The 18,654-nt window shown below is 43.4% G+C and overlaps 1 protein-coding gene across 1 annotated transcript; it reads left to right on the top strand.

Moving 5' to 3' along the window:
* Positions 1-992: 992 nt before the first annotated feature.
* Positions 993-16,827, top strand: Slc31a2 (solute carrier family 31 member 2). The gene is made up of 4 exons (XM_048459209.3): positions 993-1,094; positions 11,649-11,715; positions 14,577-14,766; positions 15,539-16,827. The coding sequence occupies exons 2-4, from the start codon at positions 11,649-11,651 to the stop codon at positions 15,705-15,707; spliced, it is 426 nt and encodes a 141-aa protein (XP_048315166.2). The 5' UTR covers positions 993-1,094; the 3' UTR covers positions 15,708-16,827.
* Positions 16,828-18,654: the final 1,827 nt, after the last annotated feature.

Below are 18,654 nucleotides of genomic sequence, written 5' to 3'. Positions count from 1 at the left end.
CTTTATTACACTTTTAAAAATCTTATCAGAAAGCTGAACCTCAGATATGTAAAGCAGTTTGTCTGAGACCTCATGGCTAATACTCCAGAACTTAGGATTTGAGTTGAAAGAGCAGATTTCAGTCTCAAGGTCTCAGCTAACCCTGGATAAGAATTCTTGTAAGAGAATGTATGGGCAGATTGGTTGGCAAAGGATTACCAAGTGTATTTAATAGCTTATATAAAAGATTGTTGACTTTTAGAAAAGAAAGTTTTAAATAGTGTTTAAAGTTTGATATACATCCCTGCTAAAACTAGGTCAATGAAACAAAAAACAGTATACAAAAACGGAAATACTACTAAGAGAAAAAGTTTATTAACCTAGTAATAAATACAAATTAGTATGTGTGAAGGGAGACTGAGAAGAGAGCGGTCTGCAAGCCAAAAGCAGCCCTGGGGAGACTTGGGATCTGTATCCTATCTTGGACTGGGAATTGTGAGAAATAAATGCCCATGATTTATAAGCCTTCAGTCTGTGATAATCTGCTAATGTAGCCAAGAGAACTAAGATTTTGTATTACCTACAAGGAAGAGGAAAAATTGTGCAATATAGAAAGAAACATAATCATAGTTCAATGCACACAAGAAAGAAAATTACAACTGTGCACTGCTGTTAGCTTATCAAACTAGAGAGGATAAAGTGGCAACTGGAGCGTTATTGATTTAATGTACTCCTAATTGTTGCTATTGTGTTTCTGGGATGATTATTTAGGTGTCTGATCAAATAAAAAAGCAATAAACATTTTTATGATAATTGCCAAGGCAAAGTCAATTGCAGGCGGCCGGGTTTGTTGGGGATTGAGGAAACCCGGCGTCAGAGAAGCCTGGACTGGGGGTGGGGAGGTGGGACCGCGGGTCCCCCGCGGGGGGGGGGCGTGGCCTGGGTCGTGAGGTGGGGCGAGTGAGGACCACAACTCCCAGGCTCCCGCGCGCCGCCTCGCCCTGGCCACGTGAGCCGCGCGGCGGGGGTGCGGTAGCAGCTGCAATCTAGCCGAGTCCGGAGCCGCGAGCGGACTGACGCGACCCGGGCGGCCGCCCAGTGCGCGCACCACGGCGGTGAGTTCTGCGTTTCGCAGCGGAGGGGACGGAGATGGGCGGCTGTGCGGCCCTCGGGAGATCTTCGCAGGCCGTGGCCCAGGGCTGGAGAGGAGGTTGTCAGCGATGCTGTCACAGCTGGAGTAGGGCTGGGGGCGCTGCAGGTGAAGCGGGCTGTTGCTCTGGAGTTTGTCCCCTCCTGCAGGGTGTCAGTCACTACAACCAGGCCAGCCCCAAGTGGGTGAAGAGAGTGATGACAGCTGTCCGCGGTCCCTTCCCGGGGTCTAGCCAGATTCGAGGCATTGCAGAAAGGTTTCCTCCAAGGGGAGGCCCTGCGGGGTTCAGCGCAGCCCACGCGCGTGCACTGAGCACACACCCCCAGATCGGCCTGACCTGGACACGTTCTTGGGTTTGTTTCTTTAAAACTAGTTACTTCCCTATGCTTTTTGCCCCCGGAATCTGAAAGTAGCGTTTTCAACAGACGTCTTTTCCTGGTGAGGTGGTTCTCCCTTAGAGAATGACGCTTGCTTCCTCTTTGAGGAAATCCTATCAGTTTCTTCATCTCACAAAGAATGTCTCGGAATCTAAGACAGGAAGCCCACCCAGGCTGTTTGGTAGAGAGACACTCCACCTCCTGCTGATCTCTTACACGGAAAATAGATGGGAACCCCTTGATAAAGGTGCCCAGGCAGTCAACGGCAGCACACTGGCTTTCGTCCCTTTTTGAAGTGTCTGGTTAAAAAACGAAGGTGCTTTTCTTCAAGTTTAACCCCAAATTAGAAAAAAGAAAACAAGCCTTTGTGAACGACTCTGTTTTTTGGCCACGGTCCCTCCTCTGTGAGGTGCCGCCCTTCATAAAGCACAGATAAACTGCCAGAGACACAGATTTATTATCCCCAGTGGGAACACAACTGGCGCCCTGCGCTTACATATCTCAACACAAGACCTGCCAACTAAAGCTACGGCCCCTTCTTGTAAGTCTGGCTGTGCTGATTCTAGATCCTCTTTCTTTCTTTCTTCCTTCCTTGCTTCCTTCCTTTCTTTTTTTCTTTCTTCCCTTCTTCCTTCTTTTCTTTCTTTCTTTAGGTCTTTCTTTCTTTCATAGTTCAAAATACAGAAGGAGTGAGGAAGGCAGGGGTATCAGAGGTTTTGAACTTTGTAGGGAAGTGGAATTGTTCCATATGGTAGTGGTAGTTGAGGAGAGCCTGCCTCCTGCTTCCCAACTGTTCCAGACACTTGCCTCTCCTCCCACAGGTGGCTTTGTTCCCTCCCCAGGTCACCCTGCCTCTCTGCTCCTGCCTGCTATCATTCCCCTGCTAAGCAATTCGAATGCTACCCGGTGCCTTCTCTCATTCATGTGCATCCTCAGGGTCTACACATTCCTAGCACAAGGAAAGGAGACACTGTTGAGAGAAGTTTGCTGCCTGTAGGTCTTTCCGTGGGCAGCAAAAGGTCTTGACTGCTTTTTTGCTCCTGAGGTAGTTGGCCTGGACCCAAGAATGATAGAATAAAATGAGTTGTGGAAACTTCCAGAGTGACTAAATTAGCTACTGGAGACATGCCATTCATGCCTGCTGCTTTACCAGCCAGACTGGGTGGAGTGACGGGCACAGCCCCCACCTGGCAGTCTCCCTATGCTTGTGTCATCATATTATCCCTGTGTGAGCAGTTTTCCAGGTCATCATCGTCTCAGGATGGTGGGACTCAAAATGATTTTCCTATTTGGTACTATTTTAGCTTTATATGTTTGCCAACTACTACTTTCATATTAGGGAGATAAACTGCTTATCGTTCAACATGATTTTGAAGTTGTTACATAATTTACCTGGCCAACTCCAGCTAGTAGGCTGGGGACATGGTGGTTTCGACTGTTCCTCCAACCATACCGCTACAGATTCTTGCTCCAGAAATACCCAGAGTGCTTATGAAAGATGCTGCAATTTAAAGAGTAACTCATGCTTTCTAGAAAGTTCCGTGACTGAATTCATGGACCTTTAAACAAAGGCCCTGTTAACAGTTGCTGGCAATAGTAGAGATGTTGGGCTGGGGGAGATACTGGTAGGAGATGAATGCAGTACAAGCCTATGCAGGCCCTTGGAAGGCCAAGGGCTGCATGGCCTGCTCTTCAGTCAGATGATTTCACTCTCCTCTGGGTCTTCTGAAAGTCAGACTCCTTTCAGAATGAAAGGTATGAGTAAGGCAGCCATGCCTGTTTTCAGGTCTGGTCTACAGGGTTTGAACGTAGGGAACGGAGGACCCATGGATGAGGCTTCCTCTCCACTCACAGAGAGGCAAACTCATGTTTTGTTTCCTCTTGTCCTCTGTTGTGTTTCAGAGTAGACATGAACTCACAGTGGGAGCCTGTCTACACAAAGTTCACAGGGATCTGAGGAAGTAAAGCCAAACCAGGGAAAAAGACTTCCTGGGGTTCAGTCCCCATTTTACAGATGGGGAGACTGAGCTCTAGTAGGAGCTTGTTGTGTGGCTTGCTCAAGGTCCTAGCAGAAAAGGAAGGCAGATACAGGATGTTCACCTTCAGAATCTGTTCTGACCACTAGGCTTTGCTCCTCTGTTCAAACTGTACCATGCCCAGTGAGCATCCGAACCCTTTCCTCCAATGAGTCATCTGACTCTTCCCCTGGGTTCTGATTGACAGGTCTAAGAAGCCCGGGCACTGCATTTTTAGTAAAGCTCTGGGGTCTTAAGGGAACATGACATCCTTCAGTAAGCTCCCTGGGCAGCGTGGGACTTGTTGACAGTCTCTGCCCTCAGTGGTTCACCTCTAATGCCCCGTGTGTGTGGAACCAGGATTACTCACATCTGTGGTCCGCCCAGGCGTCTTTTCTCCTCACCTCTACCCCCTTGCTTTGTATCCTGTTTTTCAGCTGTAGTGCCTTAAGCACTGACTTTTCTTCCCTGTCCTCACATACCATGGTCTTGTTTGCCTCGCTATCCTTAAAGTCCTAAGCACCACCACTGTGATTGCATGGATGCCTTTTCTCCTATATTTTCCTCCTTTCCTAGCTTCTTCCCTTCTTTTCTCCAGTGTGACTTTGTCTCTGCTATTTTCACATCTTTTTTGGAAATGACTAACAACAAAGTCATTTGTTAACTAACAAAGACTCAGTTGGTCGAGTGCTTGTCTAGCACACACAGAATCCCCAATACCACAGAAACCTAGTGTGGTGGTGCATTCTTGTTATCCCAGCACTCAGAAGCTGGAATTAGGAGAATCAGAAGTTCACAATTATTCTCAAATTCAAGGCCAGCCGGGACTACACAAGATCCTGAACAAAACAAAATGTAATGGTTCAGTAGTTAAGATTGTGTTCTGCTTTTGCAGAGAATCCAATTTGGGTCCCAGAATGCATGTCATCCTTGGGTAGCTCACAGCTACCTGCAACTGTAGCTCCAGGAGGAATCTGGTACCCTCTTCTGTGGGCACATGCAAAAACTCACACACAGGTACACACTTATACACATAATTAAAAATAAAAGTATTTTTTGCCAGATAAAGTGTTGCATGCCTTAACCGAAGCACTTGGGAGGCAGAGGCAGATAGATCTGGTATACATAATACATAGCAAGTTCCAATACATGGTGAGGTGCTCGCTCTCTCTCTCTCTCTCTCTCTCTCTCTCTCTCTCTCTCTCTCTCCATATATATGTATGTATAAAACAAACAAAAAGTAAAAAATTTTCTCCACAAATTAGTTTTGTTTACTTATGTCGAATGAGGGTCAGGTATGAAGACATGAGTTCTATTCCTGCTGCTGCCACCACCTCACAGTATAACCCTAGGCATTTCATAACTCCCTCTTGGGCTTTAAGGCTGTATTGAGAGCACAGACTCTGAAACCAGTCTGTCTGGGCAAAATCCTGCTGGCCAACATGCCAACAGAAATCAGAAAAGATCAGCACTCTCCCGGGTTAGAGTCCGTCCAATGAGAAAAGGAGTGGGCAGGAGGCAGGGCTCTAGGCTGTGCCTTCGGGCAGGAAAGAGAGCTGTTGAGCTATTCCAGCTTCCCCCAGACTTGATTACAGAGTCATCTCTGACTGTGGTTCTCATGAAATCCTTTAGGGTTTTTTTTTTGGGGGGGGGTATTTGTTTTTTGTTTTGTTTTGTTTTTTGTTTTTTTTAGAGGCGAGGTTAAAACTTTTTTTTAATTGATTTTTATTGAGCTCTACATTTTTCTCTGTTTCCCTCCCTGCCTCTCCCCTACCCTTCAACCTTCTCTCAAGGTCCCTATGCTCCCCATTTACTCAGGAGATCTTGTCTTTTTCTACTTCCCACTAGATTAGATCTATGTGTGTCTCTCTTAGGGTCCTCATTGTTGTCTAGGTTCTCTGGGATTGTGATTTGTGGACTGGTTTTCTTTGCTTTATGTTTAAAAACCACTTATGAGTGAGTACATGATAATTGTCTTTCTGGGTCTGGGTTACCTCACTCAAAATGATGTTTTCTAGCTCCATCCATTTGCCTGCAAAATTCAAGATGTTGTTGTTTTTTTTCTGCTGTGTAAATGTACCTCATTTTTCTTATCCATTCTTTGGTCAAGGGGCATTTAGGTTGTTTCCAGGTTCTGGCTATGACAAACGATGCTGCTATGAACATAGTTGAGCACATGTCCTTGTGGCACAATTGAGCATCCTTTGGATATAAACCCAAAAGTGGTATTACTGGGTCGTGAGGAAGGTTATTTCCTAATTTTCTGAGAAATCGCCACACTGACATCCAAAGGGGCAGTACCAGCTTGCACTCCCACTAGCAATACAGAAGTGTTAACTTTTCCCTACAACCTCTCCAGCATAAGTTGTTATCAGTGTTTTGATCTTGGCCATTCTTACAGTTGTAAGATGGAATCTCAGAGTTGTTTTGATTTGCATTTCTCTGATGACTAAGGATGTTGAGCATTTCCTTAAGTGTCTTTCAGCCATTTTAGATTACTCTGCTGAGAGTTCCAGTTTTTAATGGATTATTCTTTTTATGACTAATTTCTTGAGTTCTTTATATATTTTGGAGATCAGACCTCTGTCTGATGTGGGGTTAGTGAAGATCTTTTCCCATTCTGTAGGCTGTTGTTTTGTCTTGTTGACCGTGTTCTTTACTTTACAGAAGCTTTTCAGTTTCAGAAAGTCCTATTTATTAATTGTTTCTCTCAGTGCCTGTGCTACTGGGGTTATATTTAGGAAGTAGTCTCGTGTGCATTGAAGTGTATTTCCCACTTTTCTCTTCTATAAGGTTCAGTGTCGCTGGCTTTATGTTGAGATCTTTGATCCATTTGGACTTGAGTTTTGTGCATGGTGATAGATATGGATCTATTTTCATTCTTCTTCATGTTGATATCCAGTTATGCCAGCACCACTTGCTAAATGTGCTTTCTTTTTTCCATTTGATATTTTTTCCTTCTTTGTCAAAAATCAGGTGTTCGTAGGTGTGTGGATTAATATCTGGGTCTTCCATTCAGTTCCATTGGTCCTCCTATCTGTTTTTATGCCAATACCAGGCTGCTTTCAGTAGTGTAGCTCTGTAGTAGAGTTTGATGTCAGGGATTGTGATTCCTTCAGAAGTTCTTTTATTGTACAGGATTTTTTTGGCTATCCTGGGTTTTTTGCTTTTCCATATAAAGTTGAGTACCATTCTTTCTAAGTCTGTGAAGAATTTTGCTGGGATTTTGATGAGCATTGCATTGAATCTGTAGATTGCTCTTGGTAAGATTGCCATTTTATTATGTTAATTTTACCTACCCAAGAGCATGTGAGATCTTTTCATTTTTTGGTGTCTTCTTCAATTTCTTTCTTCAAAGATTTAAAGTTCTTGTCATACAAGTCTCTCACCTGTTTGTTTAGAGTTACTCCGAGATATTTTATGCTATTTGTGGCTATTGTGAAGGGTGTTGATTCTCTGATTTCTTTCTCAGCCCATTTATCATCTGTGTACAGGAGGGCTACTGATTTTTTCAAGTTAATCTTGTATCCTGCTACATTACTGAAGGTGTTTATGAGTTGTGGAAGTTCCTTGGTAGAATTTTTGGGGTCACTTATGTTGGGGTCACTGATCATATCATCAGAAAACAAAATTTGACTTCTTCTTTTCCGATTTGTATCCCCTTGATCTCCTTTTGTTGTCTTATTGCTCTAGTTAGAACCTCAAGTACTATATTTACTAGATATGGAAAGATTGTCTTGTTCCTGTCTTAAGTTGGATCGCTTTGAGTTTCTCTCCATTTAGTTTGATGTTGGCTGTTGGCTTGCTGTATATTGCCTTTATTATGTATAGGTATATTCCTTGTATCCCTGCTCTCTCCAGGACCTTTATTATAAAGGGATGTTGTATTTTGTTGAAGGCTTTTTCAGAATCTAATGAGAATCATGTGGTTTGTTTGTTTTATTTATTTTCAGTTTGTTTATATGGTGGGTTACATTGACAGATTTTCGTGCATCTCTGGGATGAAGCCAACTTGATCGTGGATGATTTTTCTGGTGTGTTCTTGGATTCAGTTTGCTAGTATTATAGTATTTTTACATCAGTGTTCATGAGTGAGATTGATTTGTAATTCTCTTTGTTAGTAATGGCTTTGTGTGGTTTGGCTATCAGAGTAATTGTAACCTTATAAAAAGAGTTTGGCAATGTTCCTTCTGTTTCTATTGTGTGGAACAATTTGAGGAGTATTGGTATTAGTTCTTCTTTGAAAATCTTGTAAAATTCTGTGCTAAAACCATCTTGCCCTGGGCTTTTTTGGTTGAAAGACTTTTGATGACTGTTTCTATTTCTTCAGCAGTTATAGGTCTATTTAATTTGCTTATCTGGTCTTGATTTAATTTTGGTAAGTGATATTTATCCAGAAAGTTGTCCATTTCCTTTAAGTTTTCCAATTTTGTGGAGTACAGGTTTTCGAAATATGACCTGATGATGCTCTGTATTTCCTCCATGTCTGTTGTTATATCTGCCTTTTCATTTCTGATTTTGTTAATTTGGATAGTCTCTCTCTGCCTTTTGGTTAGTTTGGATAAAGATTTTTTTGGATAAACTATTTTTTTTTTATTTTCTCGAAGAACCAACTCTTTGTCTCATTGATTCTTTGTATTGTTTTCTTTGTTTCTAGTTTGTTGATTTCAGCTCTCAATTTGATTATTTCCTGCTATCTAGTTCTCTTGGATGAGTTTACTTCTTTTTGTTCTAGAGTTTTCAGGTGTTCTGTTAACTCACTAGTGTGGGATTTTACCAGCTTCTTTATGTAGGCATTTAGTGCTATGAACTTTTTCTCTTAACAGAGCTTTCATTGTGTCCCTTAAATTTGGGTATGTTGTGTGGTCATTTTCATTTAATTTTAGAAAGTCTTTAATTTCTTTGTTTATTTCTTCCTTGACCCATTGATGATTCAGGTGAGCATTGTTTAATTTCCATGTGTTTGTGGTCTTTCTGGAATTAGTTTTAAGTCATGGTGATCTGATAAGATACATGGGGTTATTCCAGTTATTTTGTATCTGTTGAGGTTTGCTTTGTTCCCTAGTATGTGGTCAATTTTTGAGAAGGGTCCATGAGGTGCTGAGAAGAAGGTATATTCTTTTATGTTTGATGAAATGTTCTATAGATGTCTGTTAAGTGCATTTGAGTCATAACATCTGTTAGTTCCCTTATTTTTCTGTTCATTTTGTCTGACTGACCTGTCCAATGGTGAGAGGAGAGTGTTGATGTCTCCCACTATTATAGTGTGTGGGGTTTAATGTGTGATTTAAACTTTAGAAGTGTTTCTTTTACATATGAGGATGCCCTTGTATTTGGGGCATAGATGTTCAGTATTCAGATTTCTTCTTGATGGATTTTTCCTGTGACTAATATGAAATGTCCTTATTTGTCATTTTTGATTGATTTTAGTTTGAAGTCTATTTTGTTAGATATTAGGATAGCTATACCTGCTTGTTTCTTAGGTCCATTTGATTGGAAAATTTTTCCCAACCCTTTACTTTGAGGTGATGTCTGTCTTTAAGGTTGAATTGTGTTTCTTGTATGCTGAAGTAGGATTAATTCTGTTCTCATATCCAATCTGTTAGCCTGTGTCTTTTATAGGAGAGTTGAGTCCATTTATATTAAGGAATATTAATGACCAATGATTGCTAGTTCCTTTTATGTTTCATTGTAGGTGATATTATGGTGTGTTTTTTCCATTCTTTGGGATTTGCTGCTGTGAGATCATCTATGTTCTGTGTTTTTGTGGATGTAGCTAACTTTCTTGGGTTGGAGTTTTTCTTGTAGTACTTTTGTAGGGCTGGGTTTGTGAATAGATATTGGTTAAATATGGTTCTGTCATGGAATATCTTGTTTTGTCCACCTATGGTGATTGAAAGTTTTGCTGGGTATAGTAGTCTGGGCTGGCATCTGTGGTCTCTTAATGTCTGCATAACACTTGACCACGACCTGGCTTTCATTGTCTCTTCTCATTGTCAATGAGAAGTCAGGTGTAATTCTGATAGGTCCACCTTTATGTGTTACTTGGCCTTTTTCCTTTGCAGCTCTTAATATTCTTCCTTTATTCTGTATGTTTAGTATTTTGATTATTATGTGGCAAGGGGACCTTTTTTTCCTCATTCCAGTCTATTTGGTGTTCTGTAAGCTTTCTGTATCTTCATAGGAATATCTTCCTTTAGATTGGGAAAGTTTTCTTCTATGATTTTGTTAAATATATTTTCTGTGCTTTTTAGTTGGACTTATCCTTTTATCCGTTATTCTTAAGCTTGGTCTTTTCATGGTCTCTTAAATTTCCTGGATATAGTCCTGTATTAATCTTTTGTTAGATGTAATATTTTCTTTGCCCAATGAGTCTATTTCCTCTATTGTATCTTTAGCACTTGAGATTCTCTCTTCTTTCTCTTGTATTCTGCTGTTTATGCTTGCATTTGTGATTCCTGAGCATTTTCTCATATTTTCTGTTTCCAGAATTTCCTTGGTTTGTGTTTGCTTTATTGTCTTTATTCTGTTTTCAAGTCTTGAATCATTCCTTTCATCTGTTTGATTGCTTTCTCATGGTTTTCTTTAAGTGATTTGTTGATTTCTTCCAATTTTTTGTTTGTCTTTTCCTCCAATTTTTTGAGGGAATTTTTCATTTCCTTTTAAAGCACCTCAAACATTATCCTAAAGTTATTTTTTAGGTCATTTTCTTCTGCTTCATCTATATTTGGGTGTTTAAGTCTTGCTGTTGTAGGGCCACTAGTTTTTGTTGATGTCGTGTTGCTCTTTGTGGTGTTGAGTGTGTTCTTACCTTGTCTACCTATCTTTTTCTCTGATTGGTGTAGTTGGGGCTGTGTCTCTGGTGATAAATCTTCCTGGTGCCAGTGGATCTGAGGCTTAGATGGTTGCTCCTCCTGGTGCTGTCAGGGCCACGGTTCCAGTCACCCCGGAGGTCATGTGGTGTTCCTGGAGGTCGCTCAGCGCTCAGGGAATTGGTCTGCAATCCTGGAGGTTGTTCAGGCCTGTTCCTATGGAGCTTGCTTGTTTGGGGCTGCTCCTGCTGAGGTCACTGTCTTAGGCCTGCTCCTGCAGAGGTCTCTGGCTCAGGCCTGCTCCTGCAAGAGGTCGCTGGCGCTTTCTTTTTTCACAGCCTACTGTTCTTTATTATGTCTTTTGATGATCAATTTTGAGAAGTTGGAAGAAGAAAAAGGTAGATGCATATAATCTGTGACTTGGGGCTGTTACCTACAAACAAGTTAATGGCTCTGGTGTCACAGTGGCCAGAGAATGCCCAATGGCACAGCTTCCAGACAAAGGGACTGCTAGCCTTGTTTTCCTGTCTCTCCACCTGCACTGAAGCCTGTCTCGGTTCAAACTCCGACAGCCTTTCCGAGAACCCACACTCTCTCCCCAGGTCCTCTCCCTGAAACACTCATCAGAAGCTACCAAGCCCCTCACAAAGCGTGCCCAGGGAAAATCCCATTTCTTTTTCGGGGCTCCCCTTTCCCGTTTGCAGTTGAGATGGAATTAAAGGAGAGGGAGTTGGACTGAATCAATGTGTTCCTTTTTTATGTTTTTAATGGTCCTAGGGGTTGAAACAAGGGCCTCACATATTCGAGGCAAGTTCTCCACCTTCCTCACCTTCTCAGTGCTGGCTACAGACTGGGGTCAGCAAGGAGACTCGTGAAGGAGTAGGTGTGTGTGGTGAACAGATGGGAGGCATCTGTCCTTAGCCTTGCTTGACAAAAACTGTCACATCTGTTCAGGTTCACTGGGACAAAGAGGACTTGCTGCTGGCTCTGGGGATGTGTTCCAGAACTAAGCAAAACGCTGAGCCAGAATATAAGGCTTGGCATAGGGCTTCCTACTGAGTTTGGAGGGGACATCTCCATGTGGTTGGCATTGTGAGGGTAGGCACTCCCCATCTTCACTTCCACATAGAGCAGGGCTCAGTTATAGGTGCTGTTGACACACTTGGGAAAGCCGCTCCTCTTCCATGTGGCTTCTGGTGGACCTTCCAGAATGTAAGTCCTATAGCCCCAGGTTTCCCAAGGCAACTGCTGGAGAGCATTAGGAAGCAGGACCTGTGTCCAAGCCTCCTGTGATGCTGACCCCCATCTCTTTCAGATGCATTTTGTCTTCTCAGATGAGGCTGTGCTTCTGTTTGATTTCTGGAGAGTCCACAGTCCTACAGGTAAGATTCGGGAAAGTCAGTGCCAGGCGGCAGAAAACCTGGGTTCTCTTTATTTTCTGTGGGCAGTGAAGGCACATTGAGCTAGAACTGTGCATTTATTATTCAAAGGCAGGCTGGAAATAATTCAGATGCCTGCTCTGGCAGTTATGCCCTTCCCTTCAATGGATGGCCATTGTCCAGCTACAGACTAAGCCGTGAAGTATAACACCACTTTGTTAGTATCTCACTACGATTCTGTGGGTTGGCTATGCTAACTAAGCAGTCTACACTCAGGGCCTCTCATGCAGTGGAGCTAGACAGTGGCTAGATACAGTCTTTTGAGAAGTGTTTAGAGTCTTGTCCTTGTTGTGAGCTGCAGCCTCAGCTGGGCTTCATCTGAGCCTCACAGTGGCTCTTCCTATAGTGTGGGCTTCCTCACGGTAGAATGGCTAGGTTTTAAGAGCAAGTATCCTAAAAAGAACATGGGTAAAATGCATGAAGGTAAGAAGACTCAGTTGGTGCTTGCTGAATTAGCATCAAGACCTTAATTTGGTTCCTAGCACCCATGTAAAAGACAGGCATGGCAGCATCCACTGTAATCCTTGCACTGAAGAGTAGAGACAGGAGAATTCCTGGGACTTGCTAGCCAGGCAGCCTATCTTTAGCTTCAGCAAGAGATGCAGTCTAAAAAAAACAAGGTAGAGAACACTAGAAGATACCTAATGTTGACCCCTGATTTCTACACACATGTGCATGCACACACATGAATATGCACACATACACACATTCATATAAAAAAAAATAAAACCTACACTTTGAAGTTACATAGCATTATCTTCACTTATTGACTGATCCTTTGACCCTTCCAGACTAAAAGGGAGGGAACATGGCTCCCATCTCATGTTTGGAAGGAGGGTGCGGGTAGGATATATGGGAGTGAACATCTTTGAAACTTACACTCTATCATAGATACTATAGAGTAACCTGGGAAAAATAAGGCAGATGGGTATGAACAGAAGGGAGGCCATGTCCTGTGGGAGTTGGATGATGAAGCTGGATGCAAGTGAGTAAAATCAAGGCTATGACCCAACAACTGCCATCAATCATTTGCTGAAGCAACTCTTAGAACTCAGGGAAATGCTTTACATAGGCATAAATAAGCCACTAGCCGGTGGTGATCAACTCAGCCTGCAGCCTGTCTGTTCCCAGAGTCTAGGAGCAAGGCTGAGTGTTCCAGTCTTCTTATGGAATACTGGTTCCTCTCCTTCCTGAGGTACTGACCTACTTAGGAGCTTCAACCACAAGTCGTTGGCACATATAAGCTCCCACTAGCAAGTGTTTATTGAATACAGGGTATCTTAGTCTTTAGCCCAAGCTGGTTGTAAACTCACAATCCACCTACCTCAGCTTCCTCAGTGCTGAGATCACAGGTATGCACTACCATTCCTAGTTCCAAATATATTCTTATGCCATAAAGCCTCATAAAATACTTTGGATTATCTTGTGTTGTAAAACACAGGTAGCATCAGAGTTCATTTTCCTAGAGGCACAAATAAATACTTACTATTCTCTAACTTGTTGGATTTTTCTCTATAAATGTAATACGTGGAATACTAATAGACAATATTTAGGAAAATTGGGCAAAGAGGAAAATAAACACCCACTGTGTTCTAACTTGTTGCTCTCCTGCCATACCCTCTCCCAGGGTTTCTGGTATACCTACACGTGAAAAATGTATGCCTCTAGGTATACACCCCTCCATTTGCAAGAAATCTTTATAGAGATGTGTGCAGAATGTGGGGGAGCTATTTGGATAGTGCTGTGTAGCTTCTTCACCCTCAAACCCTGGCTCTGCCGAATGAGAAACCACATTCCAGTATGTCAGAACTACTAAGAAATGTCTAGAGAAGCAAAGGGATGATGAAGGTCTGAGCTTAATGAAGGTGAGGAGGAAGAGACCAGTGGCTGGAGTGGATTCAGAGTGAGTGGAGAGTGGGCTGTCCTGACTCCTGGGATAGTCCCCTGGGGAGTGTCTGGGGGAGAAGCAGTGCTTTTCAGTGAGCTCTACAGCCTGGCTTGCTTGTTCTGAGGCACTGGGGATCAAACCTTGAGCTTCACTTGTGCTAGGCAAGCATTCTGTCTCTGGGCCTTTTTACTTTTTGAGATATAGTCTCACTAAATTGTTTAGGTTAGCTTGGAATCCACTCTAGTCCAGGCCAGCAGTAAACTGTGATCTCTCAGCCATCAGAGTACCTGGAGTTACATACAGCCTGTGCCCAACATCCATCTTGCTTCTTTATTTATATGCATGTACACTTATGTGTGGAAGTGGATGTGCATCTGTGTGCATGTCCATGTGCATGTCAGAAGACAACCTTGACTGTTCATCAGATGGCATCCTTGTTTTTAAGACAGGGTGTCTAACTGACTTGGAATCTGCCTAGTAAGCTAGGCCGGACTAGCCAGCAAGCCCAGGTATCCGGCTGTGTTGGCTTCCCCAGTGCTGGGAATACAGCAGAGGTGGCTGCTGCCGCTGCCGCTGCCACCAGTTCCTACTTCCTCTTCTTCTCCTCCTCCTTCTCAGAAATCTACTTCTACTTGTTAATGCATGTCACCACACCTGACCCACTTACTTATCTTTAACTAGCAAAAACTGTCCATCTTATGTGGCGCTTTGAGATGTTTCAGTACATGCCTAGGTTAAGTAGCATTCAAATCAGGGCCAGCCTACCTGTGTCTTCATATTTCTATCATTTGTTCATGATGAGAACATGTAAAATCCTCTCCTAGCTTTTATGAAACGTGATACACTATTATTATCTGCAATCGCCATGCAGGACATGGCACACCCAAACCTATTTTTCACCTTTGCCTCTTCACAGGCATGGCCCTCTCAGTGCTGGTTGTCTTGCTCCTGGCTGTACTGTATGAAGGCATCAAGGTTGCCAAAGCCAAGTTGCTCCAGAAGACTCTGGAGAACCTGCCTAATACCACTAGCCAGCAGCTCATCCTGGAATCAGACCAGGATTCTACAGGCTCCAGATCAACTCCAGCCAATGGCCACCGCCTCAGGTACAAACCATGAGTAGGATGGCCAGAGCAGTCACTCTCGCCTGTCAGGTGGCTGGGCCCAGAGAACATTAGCCTCACACATAGAAAGATAATTTGGGCCCCAGGGAGTATTTAGTAAGATGAATTAGAGCCCAGGTCTATGGTATCTGGGCCAAAGCTACCTATCGAGCAGCCTCTTGTTGGATCCCAAGGATTTCTCAGAGAACTGCAGGGAACTTTAAACCTATGCTGCAGGCCTGTCACCAGGCTCCCAAACACAAGAGAACTGCAGCTGTACCGAAGCAAGAACTGCAAGTGTCCCACTTGATGGGAGAGGGAGGCATGTTTTCTGTGCTGCAGGCCCTGCCTGCAACCTCACCTATGCTTAACGAGTGTGCCTGCTACATCACCTTACCTGGGTGTCTCATAACCATCCAGTGTTTTACTGATTAAAAAAAAAAATTACTCAAAAGGTTCAGAGATTTAATAGGCACCCAAGTCCCTGTTCTTTTCATGGGTCCTCCACCTCCCACATTCAATTCAAGGGAGAGACTGGCTTCCCAATGATTTCTTCTTATTCCTTGTTAGACAAAATTGACTATATAAACCATAATGGCTTCCCCATTTGCCTAGGATGGCAGGAAGCTCAGAGCTAAATGTGGTGGGGATATCTTTTTGGAGAGAAATCTCTGCTAGGTAAAATATGTTGTGCTGGGACTCCAGAGCTTTCTGTCCCTAACAAAACACATCTGCTCATCCCTGTTTAACTAACTTGTTTCTCTTTTATGCCTAGGTGGTTTTTGTGTTACTTTGGCCAGTCCCTAGTCCATGTCATTCAGGTGGTCCTTGGCTACTTTGTGATGCTGGCTATAATGTCCTACAACACCTGGATTTTCCTCGGTGCGATCGTGGGCTTGGGTGTGGGCTATTACCTAGCCTACCCACTTCTCAGCATGACTTAGTGGGCCAGTAGGTGCTGAGATCTGGAGAGAGCTGGGGCCTCTGCTCCAGGCATTGTGCTTCCAGCTGCTGTTTCTTATGATGGCCATTGCTCACCTCTTTCCCAGTTCCTGGCAGCATTGAACTGAAGCCAGCAAATGGTCCCTGGAGCTACCTCCCCTCCCAACCTGGACTACAAAGGGCCCAGGCCTCCTGTGGTGCCTTAAGCAAGTGGCTGTGACCAAAGGGAACATGGAGAGACTGGAACCTGGAGGCAGAGTAGCCAGGCTGTGATCATAGATCTCAGATTGCAAATTAAAATTTTCCAAAGAGCTTCAGTGAGGAAGGCCATGGAACCTGGATACCCTCTTCTGCTTTGTGCCTTAATGCCAGGGGCATCTCCAGTCTTGGGGGATGGACCATGCCAGCACCTTCTCACCATTTTGCCTTGGAACACATAAAGACTGCCATTGACAAAACAAGTTTTCACTTTGAACTCCTCATTGGCAATTCTGCACATCAATACAAAAAAAAAAATGAACTCACTGTGTTCATGATGACAGCAGTGTCTGCTGAGACATGTCTCCCTTTCTTAGGAGTCTGATCTGATTAGAGGCAGAGAGACAGGACTGTTAGCAAGGCTACAGACATGTCCACTGTGCAGATGAGCTCATCTGGCAGCACTGCCCGCACCAGGTCAGTCTTGTGACCAGGGCCTTCCCCGGTCCTCTTGTGTGCATCACAGAAAACAGCATTTCCTAACAGAGCTGGCTGCCTCTTATTACTTACTTGCTGCTAACACCTAATGAGTCAGTCACTGAAGTACTGATTCAGCAGAGTTATGTTGCGGGAGGGGTGCTGACTGAGGTGCAATAAGCAGTCAAACCAAAGCCAGGTATTGTTAAGAGTTAAGTGAACTTCAGGTATTTGAGCCTTTTCACTTACAGAAAAAAGTTAAGAGACAGAGAGTTTCAGGCTAGCCTGGGATGCATGGTGAAAGGTACACACATACACACACATGGCAGTCATTGCTACATGTATAGCGTGTATATTCAAGTACCTTATTGACTCAATGAAAAGATGGTTTTAAGCTTTGGGAATTATAAACAAATACACTTTAATAAATTTCTATTTTGAACAGTTTTGGTTGTTGGTCTGTTTCTCTCTTTTCCAACAGTACACAGCTCTTACATGTTAGCACTGCAGGAGCTAGGGGAGACCAAGGACTAAGACTGCATGTAGTAAAGACAACTCTGTGTGCAGAGAAACTACATCTGGAAATGTGCCTGTTGGTAGACAGCCAGAGTATCAACTTGGTCATGTTGGGTTCATGTAACAAGTACCTGCTTGTAGTGAGGAGACATCTTGTTTGTTCCCAGCTGCTCAGCCTCAAAATAACCACACAGAAACTGTATTAATTAAATCACTGTTTGGCCCATTAGTTCTAGCCTCTTATTGGCTAGCTCTTACATCTTAATTTAACCGATTTCTATTAATCTGTGTATCGCCACATGGCTGTGGTTTACCGGCAAGGTTCTGTCCAGGGTCTCTCTCTGGCAGGGCAACATGGCTTCTCCTGACTCCGCCTTCTTTCTCCCAGTATTCAGTTTAGTTTTCCTCACCTACCTCTATTCTGCCCTGCACAGGCTCAAGACAGTTTCTTTATTAACCAATGGTATTCACAGCATACAGAGGGGAATCCCACATCACATCATCTAAGAAGAGTAACTGTCACATGAGAGTCTGTGTTCTTTGTTTCCACAATGGCTGGAAATTCAGATTTGGACGAAGCCAAGAGCCTGAACTTTTTTTTAGTGCTACAGTCAAATCTAGGGCTTGCACATGCAAGGCAAGTGCTCTACCACTGAGATACAGAGCCCTGGAATCTGTATTCCTAGCAAGCAGCATTAGTTCCAAGGACAGGTGAGGATGGTGGACAAGAGCCCAGCTTTTGATCAGCTGGGCAGGACCAGAACTCTTGTACTGCTTGCTAGCTATGGAACTGTAGACAGCTTACTCTGCTCCTCGAAGTTTGGGGATAACAGGACCAAGGGTTCAGCAGTTAACAGCACTTAACTGCTCTTGTAGAGGACCTGGGTTTGGTTCTCAGATCTCATAAGTAGCTCACGTAGTCCTCCTGGGGATTACAGGTATGTGTCCCCATTCCTGTCTCTTAACTTTTTTCTATAAAGTGAAAAGGCTCAAATACCTGGAGTTCACTTTACTCTTAACATAACCTGGCTTTTGTCTGACAGCTTACTGCACCTCAGTCAGCACCCCTCCCCCAACACATCCCTGCCGAAATCAGTACTTCTGAATCAGACTGTCTGGAATGCCCAGTGCCAGAGACTCTGATGCTTCTTCTACCTCTGCATCCACACGGTACACAGACACACATGCAGACCAAACACCCATACACATCAAATAAGAATGAATCTTTTTAAAAATGGGATAACCATGTCTTCTTCAATGACTGGCACTGTACAGACTGTCTCATCGCTACCAGTCACTGCAGAAGATACTGTTATCCATATTTTACAGAGAAAACTGAGGCTTAGAGCTTGAAGTAACTTGTTTAAATAACTGTTTAATACAGTCTTTCTCGAAGCTTCCTAGACCAAAATGTAGGAGTCAAGCACAAAACCTGCAAAATGCAGTGGAATTCAGGATACAGTGTTAAAAACATTTAAAATCATGGAACATTTTTGTTTAAAAAAAATTACTCCTTTTGGAGACTGGCTGCATGGTCTTTAGAAGATCCTAAAATAAGTAAAAGGCTACATGTATGTTCTCACTGCTCTTCTCTGCAGTAGTGTTGGCCCCTGGGGCTCACAGAACCCCTCAGGTATCACAAACAGTGGGTATTATAGACCCCCTCTTCTCTTCCCTGAATGACTTCTTAGCTTGCAGTGTAGCCCACAGGTATCAGCATAGGGTGGATATGGTCCTCATATAGCTACAATGCCCTCA

Source organism: Myodes glareolus, chromosome 3 (assembly GCF_982192425.1).
Source record: "Myodes glareolus chromosome 3, mMyoGla1.1, whole genome shotgun sequence".
Taxonomy (NCBI): domain Eukaryota; kingdom Metazoa; phylum Chordata; class Mammalia; order Rodentia; family Cricetidae; genus Myodes; species Myodes glareolus.
This window is presented reverse-complemented; position numbering and strand designations above follow the sequence as displayed.